The sequence below is a fragment of the Mesoplodon mirus genome (genome assembly GCF_964341445.2).
Source record: "Mesoplodon mirus genome assembly, chromosome: 18".
NCBI classification, from domain to species: Eukaryota; Metazoa; Chordata; class Mammalia; order Artiodactyla; family Ziphiidae; genus Mesoplodon; species Mesoplodon mirus.
Genome location: NC_138994.1, coordinates 25,616,386 through 25,633,145, shown reverse-complemented (window position 1 = coordinate 25,633,145; position 16,760 = coordinate 25,616,386). Strand labels below are relative to the sequence as shown.

General features: G+C 54.1%; 1 protein-coding gene across 1 annotated transcript; it reads left to right on the top strand.

Moving 5' to 3' along the window:
- Nucleotides 1-13,016: 13,016 nt before the first annotated feature.
- LOC309793570 (forkhead box protein J1-like) lies at nucleotides 13,017-16,249 on the top strand (the record flags this gene model as incomplete). Its single annotated transcript, XM_082604154.1, has 2 exons — nucleotides 13,017-13,793; nucleotides 15,482-16,249. The coding sequence occupies exons 1-2, from the start codon at nucleotides 13,296-13,298 to the stop codon at nucleotides 16,247-16,249; spliced, it is 1,266 nt and encodes a 421-aa protein (XP_082460280.1). The 5' UTR covers nucleotides 13,017-13,295.
- Nucleotides 16,250-16,760: the final 511 nt, after the last annotated feature.

Here is a 16,760-nt window from a genome sequence, read left to right as displayed (position 1 = left end):
ACTCAGAGGAGAGTGTTTAGTTAGGATCAGAGAGGAATTTCAAAGCCAGCATTTTATAGACTAGCTCTGTGACCCAGTGAGCCCTGGGCTACCACCAGTTGCCTTGTGCTCCCTAGATTTGGATCCCAAAGGAACGATCAGGGGTCGAGGGTGACTCTTCTCCCTGGAGCCCTAAGTCTATAAATTCAATCAGGGCCATCAACGTGCCCCTTATTCCTTCTCATGACACTAAACTGAATCCGGGATGAGTTCTCAGGAGGAGCCCACCTGTCAGTCACACTCTGGGCACTGATGTCTCTCTGCTCCATGCTCACCAAGGGCTTCACCAACCATGGCTCTAAAGCCACGTCTTGCCTGGTGGACTAGGTCGAAATTGCCCCTCCTTGGTTCACAGCAGAGACTGCCTTCATGTTGCGTGGTCTGTAATCTCTTAAACATGCCCTGGACATGTTTACGCTTCAGGACAGCCAGGTCCCATCATGGGTCCATTGCTTTACTCTCTTGGCAACGTGGTTACAGGTGCTGGAGGGACACAAACTCCTGTGGTTGCCACTCTCCATCAGCTTGCAGAAGACCCATGTACTCACCCCTCTGGCCCCATGCAGGCTTGTGGTGGAGGAAGCCGTAATCCCCAGAGACGCCTCCCACAGCCTTCCCAGGGGCTCTCCGGTCCCTTCCCACTTAGCGTTGACCCAGCCAGGCTTGGGCCAGAGTGGCTGAGGTCCAGGGTACACTTCACTTCCTGCCTTCCCACTCTTTACCTGGCTTCTGTCTGTCCATTTGTTTCTCATGTCTTTTTGCCAAATGTACGTCTGTCTGTCCAGTTTGTTTATTTTGAAACTCATTTAGGTTACCCAGACTTCGTGTGAAAGTTCATGTTCACCCACACCCAACCCCAAGCTTGCTGGGCGCACGCACATCCGAGGGGCCCTCGCTGAGGCTTCCGTTCCTAACTGGCAAGAGCCTGTATTTAATATGCTGAAATTTTCCAGGAAAAATAAATATTTGTGAGACTAGATTAATCCCTGTTCCACAAAAGCGGGGATGCTTCGGTGGCAAAGGTTACAGGCAGGATTTGTTTTGGTCACTAGTTGGGGAAGATGCCATCTCTGCCCTCATTCCGCCCTGAGTCTGTGGCAGCTGTGCCGGCCAGCCGCTCACTGGGCTTCAAGAGAGGAATCTAGGCTCCTGCCTCCCCGCAGTGGCTCCCCACCAACCCCCGTGTTTGGCAGAGAGAGCTCCTGGGAATTGTTTTAGCCGCCCATGCTGGTGGAAACTGACCCCAGGCCTTGTGCTTCCTCCTCTCCCTAACTCCTTCGGGCCAACCTGCTGGTGGATGTTTATTCCACTCTGGGATTGCGGCAGGAGAGCGAGGCCTGGAAGGAAAACAATGCCTGGGCTTCTTTACGGTGATCTCGGGAGCCAGCCATTCTCAGATTAAACTGGCTTCACCGTTCAGGCCAGACATGAAACCGAATGACAGTGGCGCCTGCCGGGAGAGGGAGTTGAGGGTCGCATCGTAGCCTCACCCTGAGGTCTCAAGGGCTCTTACGAGAGAAGGAAAGTGCATCTGCTCTCTTGGTAAAATGTTTCTCGGGTTCTGCTGTTAGCGTCACACTGGTAGTAAAGAGCTGGGGAACTCTCTGGAAGAATCTGTCAGGTTAATGTCAGGTTAATGACAGGAGCATCCACTGTGGTAGGTCCCATGGAATCAACAGACCTCACCACGCTCAGCTGTAAGTTCAAAGTTCCTTCCTATGACTGAGGTGCCTCAGGCTGGCTTGGCCATCAGGACAGCTTCTCAGGCACTTGGTCTCCCTCTCCACACTGTTTCCCTCCCCACACGGATGCCACTCGCCTCACGGAGCGCCCACAAGGAGGGAGCCCGGGGAGCACCCCATGGTCCACCCTCCCCAGGCCCACAGGTGCTCTGCCAGGAGCCCCAGCTCGCGGCAAGGATGGCTCAGGTCCCCATCCTCGCTGCTCTCATCACCCTTGTGGGAGTGATGTTGAGAAAGCACCTGTGTCATTCCAGCACCTCTTCCGCTAAGAAGCCTGTGGGTCTTCTTTGGCCCCGAGACCAAGGTGGGGGGGCGATGGTATGTTCTGAGATTCTTCTGCAAGGTTCTCAAAGGGAGGAAATCTGAGTTGACCATTGTAGGTGATGAGCTGACTATAATCGCGAGGCCATGCTAGGTAGACGGGGCCCCAAGGAACCTGATGGAGTATCACACAGGCGTCAGGATAGTGGCCAGGGGACCAGTGGCAATTCTGTGAAAAGGCTCTGGGTGGTGTGATGGGAAAAAGCAAAGATAATTTGAGTTTATTAGTGGAAATACAAATGTTTTTGTTTTGTTTTGTTTTGTTTTTTGTGGTACGCGTGCCTCCCACTGTTGTGGCCTCTCCCGTTGCGGAGCACAGGCTCCGGACGCGCAGGCTCAGTGGCCATGGCTCACGGGCCCAGCCGCTCCGTGGCATTTGGGATTTTCCCGGACCAGGGCACAAACCCTTGTCCTCTGCATCGGCAGGGAGACTCTCAACCACTGCGCCATCAGGGAAGCCCGATACAGATGTTTTTAAATGATGTCATTGGACAGGAGTGGGCATACCGATGAAATCTAAAAGTACTTATGGAGGGAATTCCCTGGCAGTCCAGAGGTTAGGACTCAGCACTTTCACTTCAGTGGCCTGGTTCAATCCCTGGTCGGAGAACTAAAATCCTCCAAGCCACTGCACAGCCAAAAACAAAACAAAGAAAAGTACTTATGGAGACCTGAAATAACCCAAGACTAAGACGCCACTAGGAAGGCTTATGCTTCGCAGATACTAAGGAAAAATCGGAATTAACTTTCTCTTTTCTTGGAGAGAAACTCTACAAGATGGTGGAACTGTTACAGATCTTAAATTTAATTAGTGGCTGGGTAGAGGCAGGAAAGAGGTGTGTGGAATCCCCCTAGATGTGCTCCCCAAATCTGCCTCTAGAGGTGTCTTCACTCCCCCGTTTCTGAGCCTGAGGAGGGAATTAAGTGGGAACCACCTTTCTCTACCTCCCGGGAAGGATTTTGAATCTCCAGGCTCCCTTTTCTGGCTGAGGGCTGGACAGAATGGTAGCACTCGCTCAGGAAGTCCTCCTGCGCCTTCCAGGCTTACCTTCCGCATCCAGGATGCACGGAGCAGCAGGGTTTCGCCGAGGGTCTGGCAGAAGCCTTTTTAGAGGAAAGAGAACCACCGACTGTACCAAGAAGCTGGGGAGATCAGAGACTTCAGGTCTGAGTCTTCAGGCTGTTTCAGAAGGAGCCAGTTTTCAGCCCTGGCTCAGAATCTGGACCGGTGGTGTTTGTAGCAAGGACTCAAGAATTCAGAGCCAGGCAGCCTGGCAGCCAGTGGTGGTGGCGGCGAGGCTGCGGCAGTGTTTTGATTTGACTTTGTGTGTGTGGGTGTGTGTGTGTGTGTGTGTGTGTGTGTGTGTGTGTCTTCTCTCCTGTTTACCATTTGCTTTTGGTCGTTCCTACCAAACAGCCACAGTTCCGGAGTCCTGCCCATTAAACACAGAGGAATAAGTATGAGATCTACCAAATTATATAAAATGAAGGAACAACTTATTTCATCTGGGGGTTCCTAACTTAAAAGCGCAATCTTGCCTGCTCTGCATCCTGTCACCCTTAGAGGGGAAAAGCACTGTGGACCCATGTGCCGGACTCCGGTACCCCCAGGGAGTACAGATCCCCGCATTCCATCTGGCTGTGAGAGATACCTAAACATTTCCTGTCCCACTCACTCCCCTTCCCCTGGGGTCCACCTCCACAAGACTATTATTAGAGCCTTAGGGCGGATTAGCACACCAGGACATTTATGGGTATACACAATTTATACCCGCTGAATCCTAGTGTTTCTGCCATTAAAGGGTTTCGTGTCTTGGGCTGGCCTAAACTGAAGCTGACGCCAGACATTTGTGAGTGGCCTCCCTCAAATGTGACACAGTGAGCCTCACGCCCACCCTCCAGGGTCAGCCGGCTCCGTCCACGAACTGAGCCCTCTGAAGGGCATGGCTCTCGGCTCTGCCCTGGAGGAGATCACCGTGTGCTGGAGGATCCAGCAATTTCCACACAGCATGAGAAATGGGGTGGTGGTACGGGCCAGTGGGGGAGCACTTCGGAGCACGCTGGACCCCATCTGGCTTCAGGGGGGGCCTTCTGGGGGCAGGTGCTGGAAGAGGCAGCTCAGCAGTCCTCGGCCAGAGAATGGAAGGCTTTCCCCCAACTCAGGGGGTTAGGGCTTCATCCTCTCCCTTCAGAAGGGGCATCTCGCTGCACTGGGGGGACTGAATCAGATGGAGTCATTCTGTGGGCTGGGAGGACGACTTGGGGGAGATGAGTGTAGCCTGAACAAGGCCTGGGGGGCGGATGGTTTTCGCGCACATTCTGTGAGTCAGGCGCCCTGCTCACCACTCTTCCATGTCACCTCGCTTAGTCTCACGGCATCCCTGGGGAGTAAGTACTTGTCTCCCATCTGATGGATGGGAAAACCAGGGCTCCAAGTACAGTGACCTGCCCAAGGTCACACAGTCAGTACGTTACAAGCTGGGGCTGTATCCCGGTTTTCTGACTACAGATTTAGACCTTACTAGAGCTTGAACAAGCAGGAGGTCAGGATGGATTGGATACAGAGCATGAAGGAGAGAGAAGCACCAAGAGTGGGTTTCCAGCATGGGCAGCGGGTGCTTCTCGTGCAGGAACTGCAGGACAAGGGGGGAAGATGATGAGTTTCGTGGATGGTACCCGGGGGACCCCAAAGCTCTGGAGCTAATGTCTCCTGGGGTTGGTGGCACCAGCTGATAGCAACTCTCGGTGGGCTGTTCGGGTGCAGAAGGAGAGGAACAGCTGTCACTCTGTTCTCTGCCATGCCATTTGGTCCCTGGCACCCTGCTGGGCAGCCAGTCCCTTCCTGCCCCACCCTGGCCCCCACAGCAAACACTAACTCTGAGCCCAAATTAACACACTCTTCTCCCTCCCCTTCACCTCCTCCTGCTCTCGTGAAAGTCTCAGCCAGACTCAGTTTCTTTTCCTGGTCCGCTGTAACACTTAGGCAAACTTCAAGACCAAATAAAGATACAAAGGTGGATCCTACGGCAAGCTCACAAAACAAGGACCATCCTGCATGTCCCTCCATCAGTGGGCCACAGTGGCCATGACTGTCCCTCGCCCAGTGGACGCCACTGCTCCCAAGTTTCACGTGCTGTGGTTTGCACCCTGTGGGAGTTCCAGCTAATGCGCATCTTGCCAGCTTTCGTGCCAAACTCCCGGACTGTCCTGCCAGAGACACCATCTGCACCAAACCAAAGGTCCGGTAACCTTCCTTTCCTCTTCTCAGGTGCCTGGCAGGCTGACGACAACGTGGTCAGTCGTCGGAACACGCAGCGCAGACGCCCATCTTCTGGCAACCTGGAGGACCCCGAGAACAGGCTCTGCGTGTGGGATCCTTTGGCCATCTGAGAGCCTTAGCCCCTGTACCAGGGCTCTCCTCCCGTTCTCACATCCCATCCTGGCCTCATGGCACCACTGACCTCCTGGGCATCCTCAGCCAGACACACGGAGACTTTTTAGACCCACGTGAAAGCTGGATGCTGAGGGCAACTGACCCTTCTCCCAGACTCATCTTCTTCCGCAACCGTGATCCTTCCCCTCTCAGAAGGGACTGGAAACCTCTTTTCTCCTTGTGGGCTAAAGCCACTCGAACTGCAGCTCATGAGACCCTTTGCAGAGAGTCTCTGGAATGTTTCCACTGTATCTTGATCTTCAGGTGGAGCTGTGGTCTACAGACTGGTTATTTCTTTTGTATCTTTTTTTTTTTTTCTCCTTAGGAGGTAGACCAAGAAGACTCAAGAGTTTGGGTGACTTCATTACAAACACCCATCTGGCATTTTCTAGTCTCTGGGACATCATAACCAATCTGAGACCTGCAGATTGGGGTGGCGTTGGGGGATGACTCCTGTGAGAAGGGAAAGCCATATTGCACTGTAAGTGGGGTTTCCCTCAAAATGCATTAGGAGCTCCTCTCTCAAGGACAAGAAGCAGTGGCAACCACCAGAAGGTTGGTTGGGAAACCAGTTCTTGCTTCTGGTAGCAGAGGCTATGCCTCGTGTGTCTGCTTAGGAAGGAGGCCTTGAATCTGAGAACCCCTCAGTTACATGATGACCTACCGGGGAGTTCTTTATGATCAGGTGCACTCAAGAAGGCCTGGGGCTCCATCCTAAGGTGACACTGCAAAGGCATTTTTGACCCCTTCTATGTACCAGGCACTTGTTAGGGACTGTCGTATATTATCACGTTTCATCACTACCGCCCTGTCAGGTGGAGGTGGCATTCTTACCCCTGCTGCCCCCGTCTCCACCCCGCTTTTCTGAAAGAGTTGAAGAAAGAAGCTGAGAGAGGGGTGGACCGGTGGTTCTCATTTGGTGCCCAGGAACCCCAAAGGAGGTTGGGGGAAGGGCTGAGCTGGGGTCAGTGGTGGTCTGGGAGGCTCCCCATCCCACCGGTTTTCCTCCCCTGTCCTCCAGATCAGCTGAGCCTGATGGGGGGAGCCGGAGGTACTGCCTTCCATAGGCTCATCAGAGATTTAGAGATATTGTTCAAATCACATGTCCACCCCACCCCAGTCCAGTGTAGGCATATAAATAACAGTCTGAAACAGCAAGACCGTAAGCTGTTGGCTGTTCGTCTCTCAACACTAGTGTTATCAATGGATTCCTCATAGCTCTCTGATAGATGCATTGTCTGCTGGCTTTTGGAAGAGGTGGTTAGTTAGTGGAGCATGAGATTGAGAAGCAAAGTGGGATCCAACAGTTTGTGAGGCTGAGATGTGACAGAGCCCTAGGCTATGCCCACCATGATGGCCTGAATTAGTAGTTGGAATTGTTGCCCTAGAGGAACTTTTCATGGTCCTTCCCAGGGCCTCAAAGAGAGCCCAGTGCCGGGGGATCTTTTGCACCTCCTGTGTGGCTGCCTTGTGCCGTCAGGTGCGTGGTGACCCTCACTGCCTGGTGGTTGTGGTTCACATCCTGCCCTGGGGGTGGGCAGGCGGAGGCCTGTGGTCCTGACAGACACTACATGAGCCAAGCCAAATCTCAGCTTCTGCCTTGAGTTCCGGTGTCCACCCGCTCTGAAATCCTGCAGTGGGCTCTGCTGTTTCAGACCCCTTTTAATGTCCTTTCTTTCCCCGAAACATTCTTACAGACCCTTTCATATTGATGATTCCAGCAATAACCACACTTCCTGATTTCCTTGAAATCTGAGCCCCAGAAGCACTAGGGAAGGGGACTCTCCCTGAGCCTGGGGTGGTGGCATACAGATCCACCTCCTCTCCCGGCAGGTAGTATTCAGAGTGTGGTGTTACCTGAGATGAAGGAGATGTAGGTAAACAGTCGCCACAGTGGCCAGGAACCCTAAGAGGAAGCCATTGTCTTCACCCTTTCTGGAGGGTCTGTCTTCTCCCAGGAAGAGGCTCAGAGAGATTCCTCAAGGCCTTGGTTCCATAACCAAGACATACCCGGGTGAGAAGTGGCCCTTCACTCCTGTTTCTCAGACAGTTCCTGCTCTCTCCCCCATCCCCGCACCTCTTTGCCCTCATTTAGCTCTTTGGCGAGCAGAAATATCCCATCCAAAAGGGCTGGGATCAGGGAACAGGGCACAGAGCCTGGTCGGGGAACAGGACAGCCGCCCCAGTCATCATCTGGAGATGGTCATGTTGTTAGCAGTTGACCCACAGAGAATATGACGGGGCCTGGTTTCTCACACAAGGACACAGACTAACCGGAGGCCTGGGGTTCCTTCCTGCCACACTCAAGTCGGAGCTCACCTATGAGCTCACTTCCGGGTGGTGTGGTGATCCCAGCCTTCTCACAGAGCCCTTTTTCCTTCTCCTCCCCAGTCCCATCCTACCAGAGGCCATGCCAATGCTGGGGCGTCTCCTGGGCACGGATCCACACACGTTAAGCCATCTCACCTGGGGAGGGTTTTTGTCCTGTTCACCTGACCTTGGCATGCTGCTTGCTCACTGTGCTTTAGGATCTGCACACCTAGTGTGTGTAAATATGTGTGTACTGTTGTGCCATCTGTGTACCCCTCACTCCCTGGAGTACACTCATGGGCACACTACAGTGGGGACGTCAAGGATGCAATATTTATGGACTGCTGCATGATTCTTAAAAATGAATAAAACTGTTCACGAGGGAAGAAGAGGTGTTAACTGCGCAGTTGGCTTATTTGTGAAAGTTGCTGTCCGACTTTCTCCAGCACGCTTTTAATACTTTGACTCAATAACAACTCACACTGCAGAAATATAGAAGATCATGAGAGATTACTACAAGAAACTCTATGCCAAGAAAATGGACAACCTGGAAGAAATGGACAAATTCTTAGAAATGCACAACCTGCCAAGACTGAATCAGGAAGAAATAGAAAATATGAATAGACCAATCACAAGCACTGAAATGGAAACTGTGATTAAAAATCTTCCAACAAACAGAAGCCCAGGACCAGATGGCTTCACAGGCGAATTCTATCAGACATTTAGAGAAGAGCTAACACCTATCCTTCTCAAACTCTTCCAAAATATAGCAGAGGGAGGAGCACTCCCAAACTCATTCTACGAGGCCACCATCACCTTGATACCAAAGCCAGGCAAGGATGTCACAAAGAAAGAAAACTACAGGCCAATATCACTGATGAACATAGATGCAAAAATCCTCAACAAAATACTAGCAAACAGAATCCAACAGCACATTAAAAGGATCATACACCATGCTCAAGTGGGGTTTATGCCAGGAATGCAAGGATTCTTCAATATACGCAAATCAATCAATGTGATACACCATGTTAACAAATTGAAGGAGAAAAACCATATGATCATCTCAATAGATGCAGAGAAAGCTTTTGACAAAATTCAACACCCATTTATGATAAAAACCCTGCAGAAAGTAGGCATACAGGGAACTTTCCTCAAGATAATAAAGGCCATAAATGACAAACCCACAGCCAACATTGTCCTCAATGGTGAAAAACTGAAACCATTTCCACTAAGATCAGGAACAAGACAAGGTGGCCCACTCTCACCACTCTTATTCAACTTAGTTTTGGAAGTTTTAGAAACAGCAATCAGAGAAGAAAAGGAAATAAAAGGAATCCAAATTGGAAAAGAAGAAGTAAAGCTGTCACTGTTTGCAGATGACATGATACTATACATAGAGAATCCTAAAGATGCTACCAGAAAACTACTAGAGCTAATCAATGAATTTGGAAAAGTAGCAGGATACAAAATTAATGCACAGAAATCTCTGGCATTCCTGTACACTAATGATGAAGAATCTGAAAGTGAAATCAAGAAAACACCCCCATTTACCATTGCAACAAAAAGAATAAAATACCTAGGAATAAACCTACCTAAGGAGACAAAAGACCTGTATGCAGAAAATTATAAGACACTGATGAAAGAAATTAAAGATGATACAAATAGATGGAGAGATATACCATGCTCCTGGATTGGAAGAATCGATATTGTGAAAATGACTCTACTACCCAAAGCAATCTACAGGTTCAATGCAATCCCTATCAAACTACCACTGGCATTTTTCACAGAACTAGAACAAAAAAATTCAAACTTTGTTTGGAAAAACAAAAGACTCCGAATAGCCAAAGCAATCTTGAGAACGAAAAACGGAGCTGGAGGAATCAGGCTCCCTGACTTCAGACTACACTACAAAGCTATAGTAAGCAAGACAGTGTTTTACTGGCACAAAAACAGAAAGATAGATCAATGGAACAGGATAGAAAGCCCAGAGATAAACCCACACCCATATGGTCAACTTATCTTTGATCAAGGAGGCAGGAATGTACAGTGGAGAAAGGTCAGCCTCTTCAATAAGTGGTGCTGGGAAAACTGGACAGGGACATGTAAAAGTATGAGATTAGATCATTCCCTGACACCATACACAAAAATAAGCTCAAAATGGATTAAAGACCTAAATGTAAGGCCAGAAACTATCAAACTCTTAGAGGAAAACATAGGCAGAACACTCTATGACATAAATCACAGCAAGATCCTTTTGGACCCACCTCCTAGAGAAATGGAAATAAAAACAAAGATAAACAAATGGGACCTAATGAAACTTCAAAGCTTTTGCACAGCAAAGGAAACCATAAACAAGACCAAAAGACAACCCTCAGAATGGGAGAAAATATTTTCAAATGAAGCAACTGACAAAGGATTAATCTCCAAAATTTAAAAACAGCTCATGCAGCTCAATAGCAAAAAAACAAACAACCCAATCCAAAAATGGGCAGAAGACTTAAATAGGCATTTCTCCAAAGAAGATATACAGACTGCCAACAAACACATGAAAGAATGCTCAGCATCATTAATCATTAGAGAAATGCAAATCAAAACTACAATGAGATATCATCTCACACCAGTCAGAATGGCCATCATCAAGAAATCTAGAAACAATAAATGCTGGAGAGGGTGTGGAGAAAAGGGAACACTCTTGCACTGCTGGTGGGAATGTGAATTGGTACAGCCACTATGGAGAACAGTATGGAGGTTCCTTAAAAGACTAAAACTCGAACTACCATATGACCCAGCAATCCCACTACTAGGCATATACCCTGAGAAAACCATAATTCAAAAAGAGGCATGTACCAAAATGTTCATTGCAGCTCTATTCACAATAGCCCGGAGATGGAAGCAACCTAAGTGTCCATCATCGGATGAATGGATAAAGAAGATGTGGCACATATATACAATGGAATATTACTCAGCCATAAAAAGAAACGAAACTGAGCTATTTGTAATGAGGTGGATAGACCTAGACTCTGTCATACACCGTGAAGTAAGTCAGAAAGAGAAAGACAAATACCGTATGCTAACACATATATATGGAATTTTTAAAAATGTCATGAATAACCTAGGGGTAAAACAGGAATAAAGACACAGACCTACTTGAGAATGGACTTGAGGATATGGGGAGGGGGAAGGGTAAGTTGTGACAAGGCGAAAGAGAGGCATGGACATATATACACTACCAAACGTAAGGTAGATAGTGGGAAGCAGCCGCAGAGCACAGGGAGATCAGCTCGGTGCTTTGTGACCGCCTGGAGGGGTGGGATGGGGAGGGTGGGAGGGAGGGAGATGCCTGAGGGAAGGGATGTGGGAACAGATGTATATGTATGACTGATTCACTTTGTTATAAAGCAGAAACTAATAATAAAATAAAATAAAAATTAAAATAAAACAATAAATACTTGGGAAGAAAAAAAAAACTTTGACTCAAGACAAGCTGGACATGGAGGAGTGAGAGAGGGCAAGGGGTAGAGGAAAAGACATGTTTCTGGGTGGGAGCTGGTGTACCATCCCCCGGGCACAGCTCCTGCCCAGAGGCCTGATAAGGAGCCCTCACCTCCACCCACCCCCTTCAACCAGAGAACTTCCAACTGCAGCTCCTCAATAACTGAAGAGCAGGAAAGCTGGTGACTGGAGGGAGGCTGGGGGAGGGGAGGAGGAAGGACCACAGTCCACCGTTAGTCCGTCACTTAAAGGCTGGTGAAATTAATGGGGCAAATGACCCCAGTCAAAGAATTTGGCAAGTCCACGGCTTTCCTGGGTTTCACCCAACGGCTCTGTTTCCTCGGCTATCTGGAAAGGAGGGAGAGCACTTCCGAAGAAGCCTCTGGAATGTCAGCTTCTGGGAATCTTGCTGAGGACGGGGCGGGGAGGGGGCGCTTACCGGGAAACACTGGATTACCCTAGCCGCCTTGGGGTGCCTGCGACCGGGGCTGCGGTTTCTGCGGACCTGAGCGGCAGGTGGCATCGGAGAGTCAGACCTGCTTGCGGGCACCAAGACGACACTCGGTCGGGAGACCGGGACAGGCCGCAGAAACGTGAGGAAGTGCCACTCGCAGCCCAGAGGAGAGGAAAGGAAAGCCCCAAGCATGCACCCAGCCCTGGCCCCCGCGCCACGGGCTGCGTCCCAGGAGCCGTCGCCACCTCTGAGCAGCCCAGATGGGAAGGGGGTGGGGCGGAGGACGGTTCCCGCGGCGAACTGCTCGCCGAGGGCCCCGGGGCCTCTGCGGGAGCGCCGAGCCGCGCGCCTCTCCGAGCCCTGCGCGGGGCCGTCGGGCGGGAATGCGCGGAGCCGGGACGCGGTGGCGGGTAGGGGGCTGGGTCGCGCGCGGGAGAGGGCGGCAGGAGGGAGCTGGAAGAGAGTTACCGCGTGAGAGAGCCGTTAAGAGCCCGCGGTCTCTTTGGAGATGCCCTGGCCAATGGCAGAAGCGGAAGCTGTTTATATGGGCGGGGCGTCGCCACGGCAGCAGGAGACGCCTTGCGAGCGGCTACTGAGTGCCGGTCCCCAGCCGCTGGCTTTCAGAGAGGCGCCGGCGGGCGTGAGTGGCGACGAGGATTGCTGGCTGGGCCCTGGAGCTGGGAGCAGAGAGCCGCGGTGAGGGTGGGCGGTGGGAGGAATTTCTTTGAGAAGCTTCCTTTGGCCCGGGCTGCGCTCTGAGCCAGGTAAGGGACGGGGAGGGCTGCCGGCCGTGGGAAGGGAGGGCGTCAGTACCAGCCCGCTCTCCCATCCGTCCCCGACGGAAGTGGAGGGCCCGGGGACTGACATCAGAGGCGTTTGGGGGACACTCACTTCCCACCCCCTTATAACTCTCTGTATTGTTTCCTTCCTTCCCCTTGAGCCCCATCCTAATATCCCTTTTCAAAGATCAGACGACCTCCCCCGCCCCCCGACCCGTCGTACTGCCCTCCTGGACTCTCTCGCCCCATTTCCATTGGTTGTGGACGGAGAGAGGGGGGTTAATTCCCCGCTTTGAGGGAGAAAGGGGTGGCCTCGCATGCCCCTACACTATTCCCTCGTTGGGCTAATTAAGTCTCCTCTAAAAGATCCAAGAGGAAAAGAGCGAGGCGAACCCCGTGTGGGTCGGACTCCCGGGCACACCTTCTGTTTCCCAGACCTCGGCAGTAAAAGATCCTCCCCGGCTGCAGGAAGGATTTTAGTAAGAGCCTCCCCCCTCGCCCACACTCTCCCCTCGGGGGTGGGGAAAGAGGGCTCAGTTCCCGCTCTGGTCCCCGCAGGCACCACATTCCGTTTGGAGGAGACTACCCCCGGATCGCGGGATGGAAGCCCGCTTCCGGGAGGCTGCGTAACTGAAGCCGCAGGAGTCAGCGGGCCGGAGAGCTCGGCGGCCACCCTCGGCTCGGCTCGTGGATGTTGACAGCCCCCTCGGAGAGTCCCCGCAGATATGGCGGAGAGCTGGCTACGCGTCTCGGGAGCAGGGGCAGCGGAGGAGGCCGGACCGGAAGGCGGCCTGGAGGAGTCCAACGCCCTGAATGACAGCCTGACCAGCCTGCAGTGGCTGCAGGAATTCTCCATTCTCAACGCCGAGCTCCCCGCCCTGCCTTCGGGGGACACCGACCCCCACGGCTCCCACGAGCTGGCAGGCTCGGCCGAGCCGGGGTCTCCCCTGGCGGCGGACCCCGCCTGCCTGGGGCAGCCGCACACACCCGGCAAGCCCACGTCCTCCTGCACGCCGCGGAGCGCCCCCTCGGGGCTGCAGGCCTCGCCTCCCGACGACGTGGACTACGTCACCAACCCGCACGTGAAGCCGCCCTACTCGTATGCCACGCTCATCTGCATGGCCATGCAGGCCAGCAAGGCCACCAAGATCACCCTGTCGGCCATCTACAAGTGGATCACGGACAACTTCTGTTACTTCCGCCACGCTGATCCCACCTGGCAGGTAGGGAGGCACTCCCTCCCTCCCTCCCCATGCCCTCGCGGACTGGACTCACATCCCAGATCCGCAGGCCAAGTAGGCGCGGTACGGCCAGGGCCCCGAGAGAGGAAGGCCGTCCAGGAAGGACCTCAAGGGAGCCCAGTGCTTGGACTGCTGCCCCTTTGACTTCAGAGACGGAGGAGGGAGGATGTTCAGAGGGCTGCAGGGGTGCCGACATAGAGGTTCAAGGGGAAAGAACTTGTCACTCGTCCGGCAGGCTCAGCCCAAAGACCAGGGCTGAACTATGCGTGGACACAGCCCCCCAGGGTAGGTTGATGGACTGAGGGACACATTTTTGTCCCAAGTCCTGGAATTCCTCGACACTACCCTCCTCAAGGTCAGTTTGTCAGGGCCTGACTGGAGGCAGAGCATCGTTCCTGCCAGACTCTGCATCCCGCCTGCTTTCAGTTGGCTGGAGGGGCTCTGGGAGGGGAGAGGGGCGTGCTGCGGGGTGTGAAGGCCATCGGTGTCCCAGTGGAAGGGCTACGGGGCCTTCCGAAAGCTGCTGTGCCAGCCCCCACCCCAAGCCCTCCCTAGTTTCCTGCCTACACTCCTCCCCCTCTTCTCATCAAACTCCCTGGGGGGACAATTACCTCAGCCACGTGCTTTCCACAGGGGCTCTTTCCTCCCACACTGGCTTCATGTTCCAAGTGTCCGGAACCTGTCACAGAGCAGCCAAGGGGCCCAGACCACCATGTAAACCTCCCAGTCTTGCCAGGGGGCACTACTCACCTGCCGGCCCCACCCACCAGGCCCCAGACCCCTGTGCCCCAGCGTGGTTTGGACTGTGCACCCAGGCCTGAACAAGGCAGGATGGTGATTCAGGCTGGGCACACGCTGCCCTGAGCCTCTTCGACCATCAGGATCAGGGGCTACTTGGGGACAGAGACCCTGAGGATGCACAGATCCTTCCCTGTGGCACAGGTCACAGGATCAGAGTTCCTGTAATCACAGCTATTCCACGATTGCTTGGGCCCTGACCCTGGGGCAGGTACCATTTGTAACCTTGGTGAGAAAGCAGAGACCCTCCACCACCCCCCACCCTACCCCAAGCCTGAGAGGCCCCAGGAATGAGCGCTATGCTCTTGGCTGGGTAATAATCAACTGAGGCCTCAGAGCCTGGGGTGGGAGGAGGGGGACATGGTGGGTGAGGGCCCAGGCCAGCAGCCGGCTCTAGAAACAAGGAAAGTCATCAGATCCTCCCACACTTCATCCCCGCCCCACACACACACACCCTCACACCCACTCACTCATTTCACAAACAGAGAAGGCCAGCCAGGCCCAGGCAGAGGGAGATGGCCGTCCAGGACCTGGGGGAGCCAAGGCCTTTGACCAGAGGCCGCAAGCAGCGGGGTAAGGGAGGGAGGGCAGGACAGGCTGGCACTGAGAGCCACCCTGCGGCTCAGGGCTCGGATGACCGAGCAGGCAGATATCCTGGCCAAAGGGAACAAAAGCCCCCGACAGCACTCCCAGCTCCTGGTGCCCCGTGGCTGGTGTCCCAGAGCCTCCCGCTCGGAGCAGCGCCTCTGTCTCCCCTGCCCCCATCGGAGAGAAGGTGGTGGTGGGACTGGCAGTGGCGCTAGGAGCCCCCCATCACTGACCCCACCCACTCTCCCAGCTGTCTTCCTTCTCTCCTACCTCCCTGTGTCCAGAACTCCATCCGCCACAACCTGTCCCTGAAGAAGGGCTTCATCAAGGTGCCTCGGGAGAAGGACGAGCCAGGCAAGGGGGGCTTCTGGTGCATCGACCCCCAGTACGCCGAGCGGCTGCTGAGTGGGGCCTTGAAGAAGCAGCGGCTGCCCCCAGTCCACATCCACCCGGCCTTTGCCCGCCAGGCCGCGCCAGAGCCCAGCGCCGCCCCATGGGCCGGGCCACTGACCGTGAGCACCGAGGCCCAGCAGCTGCTGCGGGAGTTCGAGGAGGCCACTGGGGAGGCGGGCTGGGGTGCAGGCGAGGGCAGGCTGGGGCGTAAGCGTCAACAGCCGCTGCCCAAGCAGGAGGCCAAGGTCCCGCGGCCCTCCAGCCCCCTGCTGCTGACCCAGGAGGAGCAGGGTGAGCTGGAACCCCTCAAGGGCAACTTTAACTGGGAGGCCATCTTGGACGCTGGCACGCTGGACGGGGAGCTGGGCACGCTGGAGATCTCGGAGCTGATCCCGCCGCTGAGCCCTGCCTCACACGGGGACGTGGACCTCACCATCCATGGCCACCACATCGAGTGCCCTGTTACCTGGGGGCCTCCAGCGGAGCAGGCTACCGACAGCCTGGACTTTGATGAGACCTTCCTGGCCACATCCTTCCTGGAGCACCCCTGGGACGAGAGCACCCGTAGCTCCCTGCCCCCCGAGCCCCTCTTTGAGGCCGGGGATGCCACACTGGCCTCTGACCTGCATGACTGGGCCAGCCTGGGCGCCTTCTTGTAAGAAGCCAGGCCCTGCCCCACCTCCAGACAGCACCGAAGTCTGGGCCCAGACTGCCCCCCTCCCCGCCAGTGCAGGCCCATGGACACCCTACCGCCCAGGCAGGGGCTGGGCCAGCTCACCCCACCAGGCCACACGGCCCCCAGCCCAGGCCATCCTCAGATTCTAGTCCAGCAGGCTGAGAATTGGGGCCCAGGACCCAAATTGCTGCCTCCGCTCCCCAGCCCCCCATACACACAGTGTTTCATTGATCCACTTCTTCCCTGCCCCAGAGACACGCTAAGGGCCCTCTGCACTATGAGAGCTGCGGCTTGGAGGGGCCCTGGCCAAGCTGGAAACATCAGTACAGGGCCCGCCCCAGAACACCTTAGCTTCCAAGCTTCTCTCTCTCCTGCTCTCCTCCCCAGGTCTCTATCCAGAGCAAGTTCCCAGGTACAACCAATGCTGATTAGGTGACCGCAAATGAACACCCAAGAGGCCTCTCCTGGCAGTCTGTGAGGAGGAGCTAGGCGGA